This window comes from Papaver somniferum, unplaced genomic scaffold (genome assembly GCF_003573695.1).
Source record: "Papaver somniferum cultivar HN1 unplaced genomic scaffold, ASM357369v1 unplaced-scaffold_5, whole genome shotgun sequence".
NCBI lineage: Eukaryota > Viridiplantae > Streptophyta > Magnoliopsida > Ranunculales > Papaveraceae > Papaver > Papaver somniferum.
In genome coordinates, this window is record NW_020647637.1 from 110,088 (window position 1) to 132,997 (window position 22,910).

Consider the following 22,910-nt stretch of genomic DNA (forward strand, 5'->3'; position numbering starts at 1 on the left):
AAATATACACAAACTACCGAATTCCTATTTAACCCACGATTATTGAAGTGGAATTTTGCCATTACGAAAAAAATAAAATAAGGGGTGAACTCAACCTATGTTTGGGTGACCTTTTTCGTTTTTATTTTTGGCCCTTAATTCCTTTTAGGTAGCCCCTAAAAATGCTAGGTTAATTAATATACCCTATGATATTTTACTTAAATTTCTAGTTTCATTTGTGACAAAATACACATTATAGTGGGACGGGTCTAATTCAAAAATCCGACGGCCGAGATTATCATATTTTACATAAAATTTAGTACCCGTCCCACTAACACTGGTTGTCTCATTTAGCAAACCTGATTGTATGGGCTTTAAGTACATCAAAAAAACCAAAATCTAGAAACAAAAAAACAAAAAACAAAAAAAGTGTAGCAAAATACGAGTGAAGGGGTTAAGTATGACGCCTTAGAAAGGTAACTTCGAATCAGATTCAAAAAAACATTATGAAAGCTGTAACAAAAGGGCAATTCACCTCCACCCGGGAAGTACACAATTGTCTAAGAAATATTATTAATACTTTCAGGTTTTTGGAAACTGAAAATGTTATCAGTTTCGGGATGAAGCGAATAATGTTGCAGACATTGTTTCTAAGATTGCACGTGTTGAGAAGGATTTGGCGTTATCTCCTCCTAATTAAATTAGTGCTCAATTGTTACAAGAATCAATCGTATCATGTTACTCATTCTTAATTATCTTAATAAATAGAAAGTAGATGCGCCCGTGCTACGCACTGTGTATCTTTTTTCTTTTAATTTGGTGTGCGCGAGGCTTCGTCCCGCCTCGTGACGATGCATTTTTGATTTGGTGTGTGCGGGGTTTCGTCCCTCCGTATTGGGATACATTTTTGGTTTGGTGTGCGCAGGACTTCACCCCGCCACGTGGCGATGTTTTTTTGATTTGGTGTGGCGTGGCAAATACAATAAATAGGAAGAGAATATGTGTAGATTTTATTTTATTTTCACATTTTATTTCGCAGAAAATACGTGTGAAATATGTGGATTTTTTTCCTCTTTATATATATTAATTTAGGAAAAAGAGTCCTAATATGGTAGGTACTCAATTTCCAAATTGAATTTGGCCTTCCATAAAATTCCAAACAAGATAAGTTAGGTTTTCCGATTGAATTTGTAATTTTTAAACCAATCATACGTTGCCAAGTGTACTCACCTAAATATTGTCAAGTTAATAATTTGGAATTGATTTTGGTTTCCTTTTCCTTATGTTTTTCCTGCTCTTTTTATGCTAATCATACGTTCCCAAGTGTCACCTATTCGGCCAACAAGAAGCGAGGGTTTCCTTACGGTGCAACGGTGGAGCTTTATTTATCCAGGCCTTTTAAGTCTTTAGATTTTGTGTCAAGAAAAATATCCCCACTTTGTCCCTCCCTGCCTCTGGTAGCTGCTTCTTAAATTTTGTTTGGCTCTTTGTAGGACTGTGCTAGGCGTGAAATAAGTACTTTTGAGAACCATGTATTCTTCTAATTTTCATTACTTACTCTTTGTAGGACTGTGCTAGGCATCATTGCGGACACTAGTGAAAAAGCAAGTTGGTATCCACAGCTACGATTAGAAACAAGAAGAGGACTTCCAAAGAAGCTCGATATAATAGTGGAGCTAAAGGCCTTGTATATCTTTCAAATCTGAAGAGTTTTCCATGCATACCTGACTGCAGTTGCTGTTGCCAAATATTACAAGACATTATAGCTTATGGTTCCATTTTAAGGATTACCACATTTTTCAGATGGGAGATTGGGCTAGCGAATAGATCAATTTGAGTAGTTAGCATATTTAATGCATGGAGGAATTGAGGCCACAACTAATACAATTGACAATTTATCTTCAGCCAAACCTCGAATAGGAGGGGAGGAATGTGCATCCACCCCGATCAAAATAAAAAATGGACTAGAAAATTAAAGCTTGAAAGAAATAGAGAGAGGGCACCGCTAGTGATTAGTAGGACTCATTCAAGGCAAAACTATTGCATAAACAACAGGCTTGAACTGAAATTTAAGACGGGGAAATAAAAAACTGGAACTAATTTGTACTGATATGAATATTATTAACCATTGTGGTGCTAATTAAGGAACTTCATGAACTGCAATGTCAATGGTGATCTTCATGGCCTCATATAGCTTCATCCTTTTTTACTTCAAATGCAACAAGTACATCTATATAGCCTCCTCCAGTTGATCGGACGATGCGACACAGAAAACCATACATCTATCTTTGGAGACTAACTTCTAAACTTCTGAGGACCAAGCTCTATTGATTATTTTACCTTTGGCTCTGCGGAAAAGTTGTTTTGGGATCTTTGTCACTCGGGATCAGGCACATCAGTGAGCCAAACATCCCAACAAAGCCTACATAATAGATGACCAATAAGATAAGATCTAATTGCATATCATCATCAAACACAAAAGCTAATTAAAATTTATAAGCGGATGAACTGCGAAGTAAAAATATGCTTTTTGCCCAAAACATCAAACTGATTAGTGATTATGCAAGTTTTCATGAATGAATCTCATGATAATAAAATAGATCTAACCAAAATAAAAAAGTATAGTATTATTGTATGATTGAATAAATAAATTATTTGAAAAAAGCAGAAGAAAATAAACAACCAAGAAGCCATAATATTACCATCTATATCCTCCCAATAACATATTCAATGCTGGATAACTGGCCAGATACAAGAATTGGAACACACCAATAAAGCAGTAACTCAAGAGACACTTTACATTATTGAGAGGAGAAATCATTCGGTTTATGAAAATATTGAAATCGATCATGATTTAGCTGTGATGATAATCGTTGCTGTTTAAGGCCAGGGGGCTAGGGTTATGTGTTCACTGCGGACACCGGGGAGCAAAATGAAAAGAAGATAGCTTTCCTATATATAGGGCTTACAGATCTGACCTTAGAGATTAGGGCTAGTTTTGATCGTCGATTTTGGTTTATTAATCTTTTTAACGGTTGGATTTGTGCTCTACGGTGACCGTAACTTCTGACCGGCTTGTTATAGACAGTTTTTGTACATGTGCGGAAGATTTGTTACACAGATGCTGTGTCCGGTGTTTTGTTTTAAGAAATAGCTCTGCACAACCCTAAGAACCACCTAACCCGTAGCTAAGTCCTATGGTCTTCCAATCTAACAGCTAGATTAGTAGTCCACGTCAGTTAGGGCAACCTCCTAAGTCCTATGGGAGTGCTAATCTAGCAGCTAGATTAGCAGTCCACGTCAGCTGGGACCACTGTCCAGCATTGTTCGGTTCATCGCTTTAAATTTCAGACGTCAGGTCTAATTTTGTGATCCGTGTGATTTTTGTGGTTTTTTTCAGCGCTGAACCGTTCAGCGCTAAGGTCACTTTTTGAACGCTGAACCATTCAGTGCTTCAATCTCGCTGCTAGTTGAACTGCGAGCACATGCTAGGAGAGAGAACTAGTGTTAACTTTTGGGCCTCATTTTTTTTTTTGAATTGCAACACTTAACTTCCAATCTAGCAGCTCAATCTAGCCCATAGGACTTAGCCTAAGGGCAATTCATATGGCAATGAACAAATCTTTTATTTTGTTGAGCCATGTGGATGAACAAACACGATTTTGCACTATGGTAAGGCTAAGTCCTATGGTCTTCTAATCTAGCAGCTATATTAGAAGTCCACGTCAGCTAGGACAACCTCATAAGTCCAATGGATGGCTAATCTAGCAGCTAGATTAGCAGTCCACGTAATCTGGGACCACTATCCAGCGTTGTTTGGTTCAGCGCTTTAAATCTCAGCCGTTAGATCAAATTATGTGATTTTTGTGGTCCGTGTGATTTTTGTTATTTTTGTGAGTGCTGAACCATTCAGCGTTAAGGTAACTTTTTGAGCGCTGAACCATTCAGCGTAAGGTATGAGCGCTGAACCATTCAGCGCTTCAATCTCTGCTGTTAGATCAAATTTTGTGATTTTTGTAGTCCGTGTGATTTTTGTGAGCGCTGAACCATTCAGCGTTAAGGTAACTTTTTCAGCGCTAAATCATTCAGCGTTTCAATCTCGCTGCTAATTGAACTGCGAGCAAATGCTAGGAGAGAGAACTAGCAAATACTAGTGTTAACTTTTAGACCACACTATTTTTTTTTAATTGCAACACTTAACTGCCAATCTAGCAGCTCAATCTAGCCCATAGGACTTAGCCTAAATCAAAGCAAAATGAACAGATTTGGTTTTTCAGGGTCTCAGTATTATTTTTACTAACATAAAATATTTTATAAGATAAAGTTCAAATATAAAATATTATATTTAAGTGAGATAAAATAGGATAAACTGTGATATAATAAGATAAAAAAGTAGTAAAGTAATCAGGAATCGTACTTGGTGTGAGTGGGAGAGCCGCGGGCGTGTGAGGAACAGCCGCGTGGGTTTGAGGAAGAGTTGCGGGGGTGTGATGATGGTCCGCGCATTTTTGGTACACCCACTCGTTGTTCCATCACATGTGTCTCTTCTTCCAACTCACTTCATCCGTTTTTCATGTTTGTTGAATTCATAGTGGGAACAAAATGAACAAACTTTAAATTTGTTCATTCCATAGGAATTGCTCTAACATGCTAGTCTAAGGGTTAGGGAGTCCCGGGACTGGAGGGATAGAAATTATAGTGGGACTGCCAAAGATTACATTTATCTTATTTTTATATGAGTTAGTACCCATCCATAGATAATCTCATGAAATGAGAGTAATATACCAAAAATGTTGATATTAGATCAACCACATGCTTGTAACAGTATTCCAAAAGTCAATTTCTAATTTCAGTATTGATTAGGTGTGCATATAATATGTAGGGCTTTCGAGCGTGTATTGCAAGGGTATTGGATCAATTGGAGGTGAATCTAAGAGAAATTAGAAGAACCCAGTCATGCTTACCTAGTAGATAAATCTATTATGAGGAGGAACCTACCTTCTATATTAGATGTCTTTACTATCTATGTATCTCAGATTGGGTCTGCTATCTTAGTATCTCACACTCTTCAGGTATTGGATCAATTGGAGGTGAATCTAAGAGAAATTAGAAGAACTCAGTCATGCTTACCTAGTAGATAAAACTGTTCGGTTGTCTTCCTAAAACAAGGCATTATCTCTACCCTACGAAAATTGCGACGTAGCTTTGAATAATAAGACCATTTTTCACAACACGTTGTTGCAACAAGTTGTTCAGCAGCACAACGACGAAACAACTGATTCTCCATTTAATGGACTGGAAAATTAAAGTTTGAGAATATTTATACTAGGTGCCCTGTACAATTCTCCTTCCTGCTAAATTTTCTTACCCATTTGGTGGTTGTCTCAATGTATGCTACGGGTAACGGGTTACAGGGATGCCAAAACTATGGGAGAGTCATTTTAAGACTACTAGCATCTTCCAAGGCAAAACTATTGCACAAACAACAGGCTTGAACTGAAACTTAAAGCAAAGGGGAAACAAAAATTGAAGGTGATTTGTATTAAATTTGAAAAGATTAGCCATTCCAGTGCTAAGAAGCTGTTAGGAATACAAACACACTCCCTCAACATGAACAACAATGTCACTGGCCATGAATTCATGGCCTCATATAGCTTTATCTTTTTTTTTTTTTACTTCAATTGCAATAATTAGTTCTGTCTTTGCCTCCCACAGCAGATCCAATTATCCGTCCACAGAAAATCACACTTCCAGAAAATCACACTTCTAGAAAATCAAACATATATTGCTTTATTTTTCAACTGTTTTGAACGTGTGTGAAGACTTTTACAAAAGGAATCAAACATATATTGCTTTATTTTTCAACTGTTTTGAACGTGTGTGAAGACTTTTACAAAAGGCAGTTTTACTGTGGGATAGTAGTTTGCCCTACCTGATACATCTCTACGACCCACCAAACAAATATACTCACCAGCTAGTCTATCTACGGGTTGGCGATTCCTAAGGGCGGCACTTTGTTAAATCGGTTTTTCAAATATCGATATTTTGCACAAGTTTCTAATTTCGTTCATGATGAGATTTTAGTGGGTGGGGTCCAATTCAACCTGGCGGCATCAATTAGCAACCGTGATTACATGGAACTCAGGTATATCAATGTCAAAATGCAAGTGAAGGGAATTCACATTGACCGAAAGATTGAAGGAATAGTTTCGGGAACATTTCCCATTGAGTTCTTTCTTCTGGATTAAAAGATGCTCGTATAAAATGAGAGTAATATAACGAAAGTCTTGAAATTAGATTACCCATATTTGCAACAGTAGTCCAAAACTCAATTTAGTATTCATTATGTGTGCATATAATATGTAGGGAGTTCGATCACAAAGGCATTGGATCAATTGAGGTGAACCTAAGAGAAATTGGAAAGATTGGAGTGAAGAAATTAATGCTATGCGACCAGTTAAACGTCCCCATTGACTCTGCCTCTGTAGCCACGCCTTAAATTTTGCTTTGCTCTTTGTAGGACTGCTAGGATTGAAATAAGGGTTTCCTGAGAACCATGTTTTCATCTAATTTTCATTATCCAAATAAGGCCTCACCATTTGTTGCTTGATGAGTGGATTCGGTATTAGAATGTTGTACATTTAGTTGTGCCTCTTTGAGTACTATATAAAACATCATCACTTAAACTCTTTAAATTCGAAGAATAGTTGCACTAGTGAAAAAGCAAGTTGGTATCCCAGCTACGATAGTATGAACTGGGGGGTGAAACGAAACGCGTTCGTAGTGGGAAGCGAAATCGAAGAGGTTTCCATGGGCCACAGACTTCCGGTTAAAAGTACCGCATTTTTGGATGCCTATATTAAGTTGTGATTGTGAATTGGAGGGAAAAGCCAACTGCAACCAGATGGGAGGATTGGGATAGTGAATAAAATCAATTTGAGTAATACAGCTGACAATTAATCTTCAGCCAAGCCACAATTAGGAGGGGAGAAATGTGCAACTAACCCTGATTCATGGCATCTTCCTAGGCAAAACTATTGCACAAACAACAGGCTTGAACAAAATTTTTAAGGCAGATATAAGGAACATGAAAATCGACACGAATTTGTGTTAAACATGAAAATCATTGACCATTGCAGTGCTAAGGAACTATTAGAAATACAAACACACTTCCCCAACATGAATAGCGAGGTCCCTGGTCTCCATGGCCTCATGTTGCTTCATCTATTTTCACTTCAATTGCAACAAATACGTCAACAGAAAACCATACTTCTGTCTCTGGAACTTTAACTTCTAAACTCAAAACCTACATAATAAGATATGACCAATAAGATGAGATCTAATTGCAAATCATCTCCATAACCGGAATCAACACAGAAGCTAAAAGTATGTTTTTTATCCAAACATCATACTAATTATGCAAGTTTAAAGTAAATAAATCTAACCAAAATAAAGCAAACATTACATCATAGTGTTATTGGACGATTGAATAGACAAATTATTTGAAAAAAAGAAAAAAAGAAGAAAATAATGAATCAAGAAATCATACATTACCATCGAGATCCCCCGAACAACAATCGGAATGTTTGATGATCTCTGGAAACAAGGACGGCAACACACCTGAGAGGAGAAATCATTGTGCTGATGAAGATGTTGAAATCGAGCATGATTTAGATGTGAAGATAACCATAGATGATGAATCGGTTCTTGTTTATTTTTGGGGCTTGGGTTATGTGTTCATTGATTTCTTTTTCACTGCGGAGACGGCGGAGCAAAATGAAATGATGTAAACTTTCCTATTTATAAGGCTTATAGATGTGCCACTTCATATTAGGGTTAGTTGTGAACGTTGATTATGATCTACTATTTAATTTAACGGGCGGATTTGTGTTCTACAGCTGACCGTAAATTCTTGTATGCAGTTTTACATTGCCTTTGCTTCAGTTACGATTTCGAGTCACGAGTCATAATGTGTGTTTGAAAGCGAAGCATGGACGAGGTAACAAATCTTAGGTCACTTAACAAATTTCACAACGATAGATTTTGAATCATGGATGGATTGAGATTGAAAATTTAAGAACATGGACATATTTTTCCTTGCTAAAGGCCTATGGAAATTATTTGAGGCTCATCATTTTTTGCACCTACCTAAATTAAGGCTTTGTTTGGTATTGCTGCAGCTTTTGTAGAAGCATTTTTCTGCTGGCATTGCTTTATTGTGCTGTGAGAAAAAACAGTTTGATGTTTGGTAAAATATTAACTAAAGTTAAAGCTGATTAAAAAAGCAGTCAAATTGTGTTTGGTAAAATATCAAATTCAACCATTATTGTTGTAGCAAATGACAAAAACAAACATATCTTTGAAAATAGTTTTATTCGATTTTATTGGTTAATTATTTTATTTTACTATTCAATATATATATACATATATAATATTTAATTTACTATTATCATGATTGTTAAAAAATTATTTTACTTACCCACTTTTTAATATATATATCTATATTATAAAAAGAAGTGGTGTGTGTGTAGCCTTACAAATCCGACCATCGATTTCGTCATCCCACGATGGAGATTGATCGGTTATATGTCCTATATAGACGTCCGTCTGATCCCTTGACTTCCTAATAAAAATATGATTCTAAAGATTATTTAACGGCGTCGGATCCTTGGATTTCTTAATTTGACTCAGCGTCGGATTTCCTAATTTGACTAAGTTTCCGTTAATATAGGATAACACTAAGTAGATGTATTTATAGAACAGGAGAGCATCATTCTTTAACGGTTTCGCTAACAGATGGTCTTCTATCTATAGTTCTTCCCCTCCATTAACGACTTCTAATTCTTAACTTCTTCTCTCTATATCATAATAATACTGAGTGATTAATACTAAGTTATTATTATGGATGATTTAAAGGATGGATACGGTGAAATAAAAGAAAACAGAGCTGATGATTTAAAAAAAAATGGTCTAAAGAGGAAAGGAGAAGAAAGAAAACCTAATAGAGGAAGAGGAGTGAATTGGGTAAGAGGTTTTATGTTTAATGCAACCAAATATCTCCTTACTAATACATCTTCACGGAAAACATATGGCTAAGGGTCTGTTTGGCTTATGTTTGGTGGATGACCCTCCATGAAGATTATTCGTATACATCAGATATACTCTGGTCCATCGAACGTTCAATCATCCAATAAGCATAATGATTTGAACCATAACTTTTTCAAGAAAATTTAAGTTAGCCTCAATTAATCTAAGAGCTATTTTTAAAAAACAAATAAAATAAAAAACATGGTAAATATTTATGTGCGAGATTTAAGTGTCACAACCCCGACCAACAAAACATTAGGCAATGTTTAAGGGCCACAGTCGGGTTTGTAAGCCCCGACTAATTTGACCTGACCAACAAAATACTATAGTATTCTCAATGGACCACGGTCCCGACTAATTTGACCCGATCAACAAAATACTATGGTATCCTCAAGGGACCACGTCCGGGGCTGTAAGCCCCGGCTAATTTGACACAACCACAAATACTAGGGACGCAAGTCCTAACTAACTTATAAGCCCGATATTTGACCGTAATAATCTAATTAGTTTTGCAAATGACTAAAAAAGATTTTGGTAGAATACGGACCAGCCGATCAAACAACAAAACGAAAACGAAAAAGGTTGAGTCCCGGCCGTAGGCCGGGGTGATACCTAGTTTATATATATATATATATATATATATATATATATATATATATATAATTTTCAAACAAAAAATCAAACTAAAATTAATTAAATAATTATTTAATATTTATTTTTATCTTTATATTGATAAATGAAATTAAATGGTAAATGAAATAGTTTGAAAATAAAAAATAATAATATTTAAAGACTAAAATATAAGAAATAAAAAATTGGTTGTATATATGTTTAAGGGTAATTTTTGTCATTTATAAAATAAAATAGGGACAAAAAAGATAAATCAAGGATTAAATTTAGGTGGGACCAAAGCTTATGCTTTTGTAGCTTTTAAAAGCTCCTCCTCCCCAGCTTTTGAAAAGCACTTTCATTTTTTTTACCAAACACCAATTTCAAAAATTATTGACATATATAGTTTTGAAAGTGCTTTTGGAAAAATAAAAGCATTACCAAACCCATTCTAAAGGGATAACGGGTATCTAAACAAACTAAAAGTACTAAGTTATCCTTACTATTTTTTTTTTGAAAGCTATTATTGGGGCGTCACATTCCATTAAAGGGGCGTCATCTAATAGGACAAAACGGGTCACCCATAAGTAATATCAAAAACCCCTTATCTCAAATAATTTTCTAATGACTAAACAACCCTTATTTAGTTAATTTTAAATTAATTTAATTTAATTAGATAAAAATTAAATTAATGAATTTTGTCGTATACTTGGTGAATTCTGGGACAAAGTTTTTGTGGGAAGAAAAACTGGCCGTAAAATAAACTTCTACGGTTGGAAATAATCCAAATCTAGGCGTAAAATCACTTCTACGGTTGGAAATATTCCAAACCTGGACGTAAAATCACTTCTACGGTTGGAATTAAAAGAAAACTGGACATAAAATCAGATTCTACGGTTGGAACTAAAAGGAACCTGGACGTAAAACTACATGCAAATAAAATTCTACGGTTGGAGTTAATCCAAACCTGGACGTAAAATCACTTCTACGGTTGGAATTAAAAGAAAACTGGACGTAAAATCATATTCTACGGTTGGAATTAAAAGAAACCTAGACGTAGAATGAGCTTTTACGGTTGGAACTAATCCAAACCTGGACGTAAAATTACATGCAAATAAAATTCTGCGGTTGGAATTAATCCAAACCTGGAGGTAAAATCACTTCTAGTTAAAGGATAATCTAGACATTTTGTATATGTGTTAGGATATCCCATAACCACTTTTTTGAACATTAAGAATCCAAGTGAAACCCCTCTATTGGAGTGTGGCGCCCCAATAATAACCTTCTTCTTTTTTTGGGTAACAAAAACAAAAAATAAATAAAAACAAACAAACAGAAAGAAAGGAAGAAAGAGCTAAAAGCTAGGCCCCTCTTGTATAAATAACACCGGAAGGGAGAGCGGGAGGAGACCACACAGTATGGATATTATTTAGCACCACGTGTTGTGCGAGATCATAAGCCATGTCGTTGACATATCGTTCGGTGCAAGAGAATGAAATTTAGGTGAAGTCTTTAGTGAGACCTTTGATATCATCAACGATCCGAATAACTAGCCAAGGCCTAGTTGAGCTATCACCGTTTAAGATTTAAACGAGTTGTTGGCAGTCGCTCTCAATGAGAATTCTATGAAAACCTTGTGTTTTGGCTAGTGGAAGAATATCATATATTTCAGCAACAACTAGATTATTTGGAGATGAAGTGATGAGGAAGCTTCAAGTATTGTAGATGAAGCATCTCTGGCTACAACCGCCACACCAGCCCCGTACCCATGTACTTCCCCATAAAATTGAACTTGAGTACCTTGTTCCGACGGACTCCAATGAGGACAATTAAGTGAAATTCTTTCAAGTTGCAAATGCTCAACAACTTAATAGTCAGTGAATAACAATCGAGCCTCATGAAGAATCAGATGAACAATAGTTGATAGTTTTTCGAATATCAGCCGGTTCCTAGCTTTCCAAACACTCTATAATACGTTAGTTGCATAGAAAAATGAAGCATAATTATCTCCGGCCACCAACCAGCCTGCAACTAAGTTACGCTCACTATTAAATTCAATCCTAAGCCTTTCCCTTGTAAATTTAAAACATATTCATATCCTATCAAACTAAAACCTATCAAATCATATTCCCACAAAATAAAACTAAAATCCAACTTCGTCGGTCGATTTAAAGGAAATTTCATCATCCCTTTTATTAAAATATCTCAAACTAACATTGTTGATTGCAATCCATTACTCTTAATTATACTTGTGGTTGGTTTGTCCATTCAGAATTGAAAATTTATTTGAATCCTGGTTTTTTGTATTTAACACAACCGGTTGATGTTCATGTCCATGTTGACCAATTTTTGTAATAATCAGTAAATGTGACCACGTCGATATATCATTTTTGATGTTCTTCGTGGTTAAAGTAAATCAAACTTAAAATCGTTCGATGTCGACATTTATATAGACCGATTCTAGTTAAAGGAAATGCCAAAATTTTCTTGGTTTAAGAGTATATATGGTATGCAAAGATAGAATCCTTGGATCCAATACCAATTAGAACTTGTTCAAGTCAAGAATTTTTTGTCTCTACATCGTGGAGAATGGAAATACAAGTTCAACAAGAAAAGAATGAGGTCATTTCGATATCAGACGAAGAAAAATTTCCGTAAACCGATTCTTGCAAAAAATGGTTCATAAAAAAACTCTTCAACTTTGTTTCTGTTACAATCGGCACATGCAGAGAACTATATCCACTGATTGTGGATGTATTTTTAAGTAAAAAGTTACTAATTTTGAGTTTTTTCTCTCCAATTGGCACTTGCGGAGGATTTTATCAACCTATCATGATCACGAGTGCATGAACATCCACCGATTCTGGATTGACGTTATTCCAAAATAAAAATCAGAAAAAAAAATCATGTTTTGATGATGTTGATGATGATCAGTTGAATTCTAAGTTAACATGATTAAACATTAATTAACCACCCGGATTGACACTAAATAATTATGGATACAATTACAATAAATAAACATAAAAGCATTCGTGTGTTGTCAAGAAAATAAATCAAAGAAGGTCTAAATGGAAGACCTTTGAATTGAAATAAAAGAAGGTCTAAATGGATAGAGTTAAAAGTCACTCGGTCATTATATTTGAATAACGCGTGTTTGATTAGAAACGGCAATCCAAAGAATATTTTTGGTCAAGTAATTTCCCGGAATCTCACATGTAATTAAAGGTTTAATAATTTCATTTATAATTTAATTTTCTCAAAAGTAAACTTATAATGATTTTACAACAAATTTAATTCCAAATTAGTTTCAATTTCAATTTTTTTTAGTGGATCACAATTTTAAAAATTTCACACGAATTGAACTTAATCTGTCACATCGATGACGATGATAATTAATTAGGCAAGAAGAGACAGCTATTAGATTTGCATCCATTATCAAAAACCAAAAACGAACGGGGAAGGAAGAAACAAGAAAAAGGATGATATCAATGGTAGGTTTTAATCATCCGCATTTTGTTTGGTTTTTAAGTGAGGGGTGCATTTAGTTAAAAGGATGAGTTTCATTTAGTCACTATCTTTACAAAACATAAAAAAAAGAATTTAGTGTATAGTTACATGATGTCTAAAAGGGTTACCAGAATTAACAGTGGGGATACCGTTTCAGATTAGACAAAAAAAAATTAAATCCAATCTTACCCATGGGATCACTCAAACAGTGCCCCTACTAATCGTTGGTAACCCCTTTAGCAATCATATAACAGTTGGTGGAAAGCAGCAGAAAAAAATTGATTTTTATTAAGAATGTACTAAACCTGCTCATTTTCTTCGTCTTCTATCAATTCCAGTCTTCTTCTTTTTTCCTGATTTCTGATTCTTTCACTTGTTGGTATTGGCAGTAGGTTTTGACCTTTCTTAGTTTCTTTTTTTCAAGATCTTTTCCCTTCTCATCTTCTTTCGTCTTTCAAGATTCTAACTTTGAATCATATGAAATTGCAATCTCAAAACAAAAAACACTCTGTTTACTAAACTCTTTCTCCGTCTGATCTTGCTATATGATCTTAAAGGCAGAAATCCCCTGAGTTGAGGTGAAATTGATACGTTTGCAGTTGAAGCTGAGATTAAACGATCGCTGATTACTAATTTATCTGATGCTTTGGATTGGAAGCGCAGCCAGGAAGAGATGTTGATTAGGATTGTTCCCAAAGCAGGTAGAATTACTAAATCCCGAATTCTGATTTTCAATTTTTCTTACTGCTTTGAAATTCGTCTTCTTCGTTTGATCTGAATCGGTTTAACTCAGTTTTACTGAGTCCAATTTTGTGGAGAAAGTGTGGGTTTTTGACTTGTTTTTGGGATTTTGCAGATATGGTTAACAATTTGGGTATGGCTATCGATCACAAGAATTTCACTTTTATTTTCTCAGTGCTAGTTCTTTTCTTCTTCTTATTCGGCTTAACGGTTTCTGTTACTGATCAACAAGTAGTAGTACAAAATCATGGTTCCGAAGGTCATTCTCCCTCGAAGTTGTTTCTATTCGGGGATTCTTATCTTGATACAGGAAATAACAACTTTACTGTTAGATGCTGGAAGTTCCCTTATGGTATGGCAGTCCCCGGTGTCCCGACTGGTCGTTATTCCGATGGACTTATCTTCACTGATTTTCTCGGTAAGTAATGTTTACTTTCACTTAACAAAATTTATTGATGTTTTTGATCAATTTGATTTCTAACTCTTGTTGCGATCACTAGCGTCGTTTATGGGAATTGACACTCCACTGCCTTACACAAAATGGAACAATTTAAGCAAGAGAAGGGTTACGAATGGGATGAACTTCGCCCATGGTGGTACCGGTGTTTTTGACACATGGATGAAGGAAGGAAACATGACCACACAAATGAATGCTTTTAAACAGTATATCGCTGACGGAGTATACAACAAAAGCGACCTTAACGAGTCCATAGCTGTTGTTTCTAACGCTGGTAATGACTACACACAGTACTATGCAGTAGACAATGGCACCCATGAGGTATGTCAAAAATCTGTAAATTTGGCCGGTCAATATCAGTTGATAGCAATGTCCCAAGATCAGTCTTTTATAATCCTGATCAGTACTGATTATGTGTGCACATAATGTAGGGATACCGAGCGTTTGTTGCGAAAGTCATAGATCAATTGGAGTTGAATCTAAGAGAAATTAGAAAGACAGGAGTGAAGAAAGTAGTTATGCTGACCATGCAACCGCTGGGATGTCTACCTAATGAGGCAAGAACTCTATCCTACAAAAAGTGCGACAAACATTTAAACGGTGACACCAGTTTTCACAACACGTTGCTGGAAAAAATCGTTCAGAGGCTCAACAGTGAAACAACTGATTCTCCATTCCATATTCTCGATCTCTATAGTGCTTTTATGTCTGTAATCAATAAACAGGCAGGAGAAGGTACAAGCTCCGAGTTTGTGAAGCCATTGTTGAAGCCATGTTGTACACCTACAGCCCTCAATGCTCTGTGTGGAAGTGTTGATGCCAATGGGGTGAAACAATACACGTTATGCGCCAACCCAAATGACAACTTATTTTGGGATTTATATCACCCTACACAGTCTGGTTGGCACACAATCTCCTCAGCTTTGAAGCCTTCTTTTGACGAGTTAATGCAATGCAACATCTTCTCACGACGTCCCTCTGCATCTGCATCTTTTGGGTCAGGAAATAAGTATTAGTGTGACAGATTTTTCGGTCATATATATTTTTGGTCACAATGCATATTTTTGGTCAGTTAGGGTCGGCCACTTAAGTCACGTTGTAAATAATATTCTGGTGTCCAGTACACACTACACAGTCTGGTTCTGGTTGGCACCCAATCTCCTCAGCTTTGAAACCTAATATCGAATGATTAATGTCATAAGACCAGTTAAATTTTGCGTTTTTCTTAGTAGGACTGGGCTAGGCATGAAATAATTGTATTTGAATGTTTTACTTTCAGTTCCTTTTCAATTACTAAAGAAAACACCATTACTTGGCTCTTAAAATTATTCCCTTCACTAGAAAAAGCAAGTTAGTATTGTACTAGAAAGCTAAACTAGAGACCTTGTAGATGCCAAATTACAAGACCTTGAAGAGTTTTCCTTGGATTATCCCTGACAGAAGGTCCCAAACTACAATTTACAAGAGACATTATAGCTTATGATTCATTTATTCAATTGCCACATATTTGGATGCCTAAATCCATAGAAAACCAACTGCAACCACATGAGAGATTTGAGCTAGTGAGTGGATGGAGTAGTCGAGGCCACGATTTAATCATCCACCACACCACAAATAAGAAGGGACCGAGGAATGTGCAACCAACGAGATCAAAAGCAAAAATGTAAAATTAAAGGTTGAAAGAAATAGATTGAGGGTGCTTCCTGCTAAATTTTCACCGTGCTTCCTGTTAAAATATCCTACCCAATGTTGGGTACAAAGTTACTATTGGACAGTCTTTGCAAGACTACAGGGCACCTTCAAGGCAAAAACTATTGCACAAAAACAGGCTTGAATAGAAATTTAAGATATGGAAATAAAAATTGAAACTAATTTGTACTTAAATATGAAAACCATTAGCAGTGCTAATAATGAGAAATACAAACACATGTCATATAGTTAGTATCATCTTTTTTTACTTCAGCTGCAACAAATACTATTATGTTTGCCTCCCGCAGTTGATCAGATGATGCATCGAACAGAAAACCATACTTGTGTCTCTGAAGACTAACCTCTAAACTTCATACACAAATGTTATTGAAAAACCTCTATTGCTTATTTCACCATTTCCTCTGTAGGAGTCGAAGTTGTTTATGGATGTCGGGGAAAGGATAAGAGACATAAATGACTCAAAACTTAAGTTTTGAATAAAAGTTCTGACAGCTTTCAACCTTTTATTCTTCTTCCTTGTCGTGGAAAACTAGTGATCTAGTTTAGACTCCCAAATTCGAAACAAAAACACCTCCGAAAAACCTGCATCATAGGATGAACAATAAGATCAGATCTATGGGCCTGTCATCTCCATAACATGAATCAACAAAAAAGATACTACATATCCAAAACATCGTACTGATTATGCTAAGTTTAAATGAATATATCTCATGATAATAAAATAAATCTAACCAAAATAAAATAACATTGCATCTGAATAGACAAATTATTTGAAAAGAAAAACAAGAAAATTATGAATCGTGAAATCAAAATATTACCATCCAGATTTCCCCAAAAAGAGCCAGAATACCGAAGGATGCACCGGAAACAACGATGAAAGACCACCAAGAAAGACCTGGGTAAAAAGACATTTCACTTTTTTGAGAGGAGAATTCATTATGTTGATGAAGATGTTGAAATCGAGCATGATTTAGCTGTGAAAACTATCATAGATGATAGATCTGTGGCTGTTTATTGTTGGGGTTTGGGTTATGTATTCTTTGATTTCTCTTTCACTGCGGAGACGGCGGAGCCAAAATGAAAGAAGATAACTTTGGTATTTACAAGGCTTATACATCTGCCCTCCGGATTAGAGTTAGTTGTGATCGTCCACTAGGGGTTTCCTATGAAAATAAACGGAATCTTTTTTTGTTGTTGTTGCAAAGCCTGGTGGATGGCAAAGGTGGTCTGGGTGGCAGATAAAGAAGCGTGCGAGTAGATAAGGCTCGTGCGTGGGCTGCGGGCGTAGGATAGTCAACCACGGGCGGGGTGACAAGATCCGCCAGCAGGTAAAAACCCAACGGCTCTATTCTTAACGGCTACAACTCTCAAATCATACAAAAACCTCCATTTTCAACCATTTTCACTCACACCACACCATTCTCTTCTTCATAATTTTTCTACACAAAATCTTCTACTTGTTATTTACAATTTTTAGGTATATATACATTAAGAAAAATGAAGGCTTTCATAGATAGTAAAAGGTGAAAATGAGATCGAAAAGATGAAAGAATACCGGCGCCTGCTACCAATGTCGATTATACTCAAAATCGTGATGCAGAGTGTGCTTCGCCGAATGTAATTGTTGGTCTAGACCAAAGTAGTCGAAATCAGTCCTCAGTCATATTCAGTTGGGAAGTTTGGAATGAGGAGTAATGAGTTCGGACTTGAGAATCGCAAAACTCGGCCCAATACTTAAAACCTATCCATTAGAAACTTACGAATTACTATTCAGTGTCATGACTTGTGTATGTAATTAAAATTTTTAATTTTAACACAATCATGTAATTCGATGTGTAACCCTATTATATTGAACTTATTAATCATGTTTTTGAGGATTCTACATTTGATAACTCGCATATGAGGTATTACGAGATTTTTATTTTCTGATTTTGAGTGCATACAAGGACAACTTGGAAAATCGTCAACTCGTTTTCCTTAAATATCTATTTAAATTGGAAAATATAGGCCACCTTAGTCGCTGAAAATCGAAAATGGTTTGGGATCGGAAATCGCATCGATTACATAATGTATAACAATTACTCAGCGACTAATCGGCCTCGGAGAGCGATTTTGACTGCACTGGTCCAGACTTGATCCCAAGTCATGTGTCGGGAGATCAAGAGCTGTCCGGATGTTATAAAATGAGAGGTGGATACAAAGACTTAAACACTATTTATCTAGATGTACGCCTGTCAGTCCGAGAAAGAGTGGATAGATCCCTACCGTACAGTTTTATTAAATGTAAAGCACATAAAACACAATAGCGTTATTACGAGAATATTGATAGAAAGGTGGTGGACAACGACCCACACGTTCCGTTTCCTGAACTTTGAAATTGGTAAGTTTGTTAAACTAAAATTAAAATAATATTTTTAAGAAATTATTGATTAATGCAAACTAATTAATTGGATGATAGCATTCTTGTCATAGGAATTACCCCCTTTCATTTGTATTTCATTTGTGGAATTACCCCCTTTCATTTGATAAAATAGAATAGACTTCTGAGTTATGGATAAGTTTTAGTGTCCACATACCTTTCGTTGATGAAGTTCCTCCAAGCTCTCCTCTGTAGATCTTCGTCTTCAATCGATGAACGCCGTGAAGTCTAAAGCTCAACTACACATTCTATCATAATCCAAGACATAGTTATAAGTAGACTAGAAACCAAAACTTACAGTTTTGATCACCTACACTTTACAAACAAGCTTGAGATAGCAACGCTTGCGAGTTCGACCGAGCAGTGCTCTAGCACATTTCATTGGTGAATTTAGGATGAAATGGGTAACTCTTCAAAATATTTGTAGTTTTATAAACTCATGAAGTAAAATGGGTACAGGTAGAATGGCTCTAGTTTGGAAAGTTGTTACAACAACAATATTTAGGGCGATTTGAGGGAAAGAAATTTGAGAGCTTTTCAATATATAAGCCGTAACACCCCAAAATTCTAGCATGGCGCATGCTCAAAGATACGTCATGACATGATATCACTAGTGGAAAATGAATTTATTAAGTCTCTTATGGCATCACAGATAGGACTTCTGAAGATAATCTTTATGAAACGGTCTTCCAGAGATAGACGTTTTTGTGATAAAAACAAAAAGAGCTCCCATGGAAGTCATAATATTTTGGGGTAATTTAGGGAAAAAAATAATTCCACATGTACTCCAGTTAAGTCTGCGGGAGAAACTAGTTTATGTGGTCCCTCTTTTTTGTAGTATGCCTCATCTTTCATTTCTCTGTCAGTTTCTCTCGCCCTTCTTCTTTTTTTCTCGTTCTACTGCTCCATCTTCATCTCCTCCATGAAACAAATCTGAAAAACCTCTCCTTCCAAAAACTCCCTCTTCTAAAATCGAAAAATATCCATTGATTTCCTTTCTATGTCTCCTATAACCCAACCCCCTTTCTCCATATTCTTTATCTCCTCCACAAAATCTAAATTCACTAACAAATCCAAATTCAACAGTTTCTTTCTCAACATCAAAACGAAAAACCCTAGCTTGAATTGTATTCATCATCATTAAATAAAACCCCTTACTTCATCTTCTCACTATCTCTTAAAAAACCCAAAATTTCCCAATTTCAAAACCCTAATAGTCCTTCACTTCACTAGATCTATTCGAGGTCGAGTGTCAGTGTTTGCAGATGAAAGAAAAGATGTTTATGATGCCAATTTTCTTCTTTATGAGGTAGAACACTGCAGAGGTTTTGTTATTTTCTATTTTTTCTTCAATTTTGATTTTTGTTGTTTTCTGATGATGATTGATTGGTTGATGTCTCTTATATACACATCTTAATCTTATGCTTTGTTTTAGATCTATTCTTTGATGTTGATTTGATTTCTGAAACGCTTTTTGTTTTTTTGTTTCCGGCGATTCAGATATTGTAATAGACAGTAAAGGCAATCAAGAAGTTTGGGGTTTAGGGTGTTGAGTTTTAGAGTTTTTTTTTAATTGTTGATTTTTTTTAATTGTATGTGGTTTTAGCCCTTTAAATTGATTGTTGTACGTGTGAAATAGGATTTGATATGAATCTTGATAATGGAATTTTTGGTGTTTGATGTTTGCAGGGATTTCTCTTGAGGATAAGAAGAGTAGTTTATGTAAGTACTAATTTCTCAATAGATGTTTTTGTTTTTGATGGACACAAGAAATGTCTGCACACTCTGTTTTGTTAGGATTGAAAGTCTTATGTGATTCTGGTATTATATTGAGTAATTTGATATGATATATATGGTGATAGCATGGTGCGAATGGTGTTTTAATGGGTAGTATATGGTTTTTAGTTTGTTTCTTACTGAATTTGTTTTATGTAAGGATTGGAAGTCTAATGGAAAAGGCTTCGTCGCAACTGTAATTGTATTTTAGACCAAGGAATTGGGAAAGTTTGCGTGTGCCAAAGTGGCCTGAGCACACCCAAAGGTTAGTGTAACTGCGATTAGAGGACACTGTCAAATAGTTAGGAGCTTCTAATATCCTTTCCAAATTCTTTACATTTTCCCTACTTGCCAATTTATGTATATGCATACTGCACACGTTCATGGCTTTGCTGTTACATCATGTCCTCTACTGACATCCTCGGATATGTCAAGTTGTTTATGTGTTAGTGACGAAACCCTTCGTGAAAGTGCTCAAGCTTGTCCCAATCTTCATTTTCTCAATGCATCCTATTGTCACAACATCTCTCTTGAGGTTTGTACTTCCCTTTTATGTGTTGTTATTATGTCCATTGAAATTTTCTCTCGTCGCGTGTATAATGTATATTTATGTTTTATGTTTGCTGTCTTGTGTATGAAGTCTGTAAGAATGCCAATGTTGACCGTTCTGAAGCTTGTCAATTGCGGGGTATAACTTTGGCTTCGACGATACTATAGTGTTTAATTCTTTGGGTAAGTGTTGGAACTTCATAATTGTGGGTTATTGGTAGCAGTGTCACTATACCTAACTCACTTGCATATTGTCAGACTAGTGCATTGCCGAAAGTAAGATACTTATTTCCATTTTCGTTATGCTAGATGTCGTTTCCTTTCCTGAACATCCACGTTTTTCTTAAAGGTTTGCTGATTTGAGTTTAAGCACACCTCTGCTTTCATCTATTATATCGAACTCACTCCATGTTCGTCAGAGTGAAAGCTACCATATGTATTCTCATAGGTAAAAGTTCTAGAAAGTTCGGGCACAGAAGTTGTGATTTTCTGGTTCTGCAGAAATTCGTGTTGCAAAAGCGGGAAACCAAGAAGACTGGTGTTGAAATGCAATTATTTTCCAAAAGCTGACCTTACTGATTGCGAAGCTCATGTCATCGTCCCTCGACTACTGCGAGGTTTGTGAACTAACATATAATTATCTTGACATGCTTACTGGTTGATTTTTTGGTACTTGCTGAACATTAACGGCAGTAAAATTCAGCTGTACATCCCTAGTATCTCGTTCTGCTATACATCCCTAGCTTCTTATTCTTCGTGTGTCCTCCTTCAACGAAGTCTATTATGTATCCATATCTCTTTATGCAGTTCTCATTTTTCAATTACAATCTACTAACAGACACGATTTTTTTCTATTTTTTTGCTATTTTAGGTTGGTATTGGGTATCTAAATTTCGGTGTATACCCTAAATAGAGGCACTTGACACACACATCTGATGGTGCTGCTAGAATTGAAGGGATGTGGTGTTCTATCTGAAGCATCCATTCGTTGTACCCATTTAATAACTCTACATTCTTCTTTTCGTGGGTAATGCTTTTTCTTTTCTCTTCATTTCTTTTTGTTATTTCATTAAGGTGTTGCGCTCAATCTAATATCTGTAATTCGACCGCTAACTCAAAGATGATTGCTTGTCTACTGCCACACCTGTTGCATGACCTTTTCTCCAGACATGATTTTGATGTCCTGCTGAACTATTGGTCATGATGGGCGCTCCTCTATGTTGGCTATCACATTTGACGTTCCTTGGTTTATCATATACTCTCTCATTGAACTTGCAACCTGTTTTTGATTCCTGCTTGCAATTGATGGTAGCTTTCAACGTTGATCTCTTCTCCGTGCCTTTAGTAAACGAAAGCATAGATGGGGAAGTCTTGGCTTTAACTTCGTGTTTAAGCTTTGTGGTAGTTAAGCTTGTAATATAAATATAAATGTTAGCATTTGAAGTTGTCGGATTTGCAACTTCAGTATTTTTGATGGTTAAAGTTGTAAACTGTTAGCAGTTTTTAATATACATTCAGTTTTAAATTTATTATCAATTTAATATTTTAATTAATGCTGTTTTGAAGTAACAATTTTGATTCACCTGATTCTGCTGAATCATTTTCACTTTTTTTTTAATGAAATCTATTCAATATAAACGTCTCCCTCTAGCAGTTGTACCAGTACTATTCAAGGTAGTCCTTTTTGAAAAGATTCAAGTGCTCCCAGGCAAAGTCTTTTTGGGAAATAAGACTACAAAATTGGGGCTCCCGTAAGCAGTCATTTTAGTGATTGTAAGGCTTTTTCTGGCAGAATTTTTATTTTGGTTTTTCACTAGTGTATGAAGCTTCATATCAAGCGCCTTTGCGTGTTAAGAGGAACATTGTCCTAGAGCCAATCTCGCACCAAAGATGCTCCAGGCCAGTTGGGTGGCTGGCCTAGAACAAAGTAACGCCACAATGGCGCATTACGCAGGTCATTGGATTATGGCCAATATCGCAACAGGCCAGAGCAGGCTGGCCTTGGAAAAGTATAGCCATCACGGATGACAATGGAGTGACCTATAGACCAAAGATGGAATACAACCATCACGACCC

The 22,910-nt window shown here is 35.8% G+C and overlaps 1 protein-coding gene and 3 long non-coding RNA genes across 9 annotated transcripts; 2 read left to right on the forward strand and 2 right to left on the reverse strand.

Annotated features, from left to right (window-relative positions):
- Positions 1-7,083: 7,083 nt before the first annotated feature.
- Positions 7,084-7,736, reverse strand: LOC113342920. Its single transcript, XR_003356920.1, has 2 exons — positions 7,529-7,736; positions 7,084-7,285 (listed from the first exon to the last, which is right to left on the reverse strand). It is a non-coding gene; the product is annotated as an uncharacterized LOC113342920 (long non-coding RNA).
- Positions 7,737-13,271: 5,535 nt separating this feature from the next.
- Positions 13,272-15,611, forward strand: LOC113342914 (GDSL esterase/lipase At5g03610-like). Of its 2 annotated transcripts, XM_026587288.1 has the most exons (5): positions 13,272-13,883; positions 14,039-14,056; positions 14,234-14,341; positions 14,424-14,701; positions 14,812-15,611. In XM_026587288.1, exons 1-5 carry the CDS (start codon positions 13,856-13,858, stop codon positions 15,394-15,396), a joined length of 1,017 nt encoding a protein of 338 aa, XP_026443073.1. In that variant the 5' UTR covers positions 13,272-13,855; the 3' UTR covers positions 15,397-15,611. The 2 variants fall into 2 exon arrangements, with proteins under 2 accessions (XP_026443073.1, XP_026443072.1); XM_026587287.1 differs by having other exon boundaries at positions 13,274-13,883; positions 14,039-14,341.
- A 604-nt stretch (positions 15,612-16,215) lies between these two features.
- Positions 16,216-17,214, reverse strand: LOC113342910. The gene is made up of 2 exons (XR_003356907.1): positions 16,909-17,214; positions 16,216-16,672 (listed from the first exon to the last, which is right to left on the reverse strand). It is a non-coding gene; the product is annotated as an uncharacterized LOC113342910 (long non-coding RNA).
- Positions 17,215-19,380: 2,166 nt separating this feature from the next.
- Positions 19,381-22,359, forward strand: LOC113342962. 5 transcript variants are annotated; one of them, XR_003356935.1, is made up of 8 exons: positions 19,381-19,818; positions 20,010-20,231; positions 20,446-20,550; positions 20,721-20,820; positions 20,926-21,017; positions 21,283-21,451; positions 21,706-21,861; positions 22,002-22,359. It is a non-coding gene; the product is annotated as an uncharacterized LOC113342962 (long non-coding RNA). The 5 variants fall into 5 exon arrangements; XR_003356936.1 differs by having other exon boundaries at positions 20,199-20,231; positions 21,144-21,451; XR_003356934.1 differs by having other exon boundaries at positions 20,199-20,231.
- The last annotated feature ends 551 nt before the right edge of the window (positions 22,360-22,910 follow it).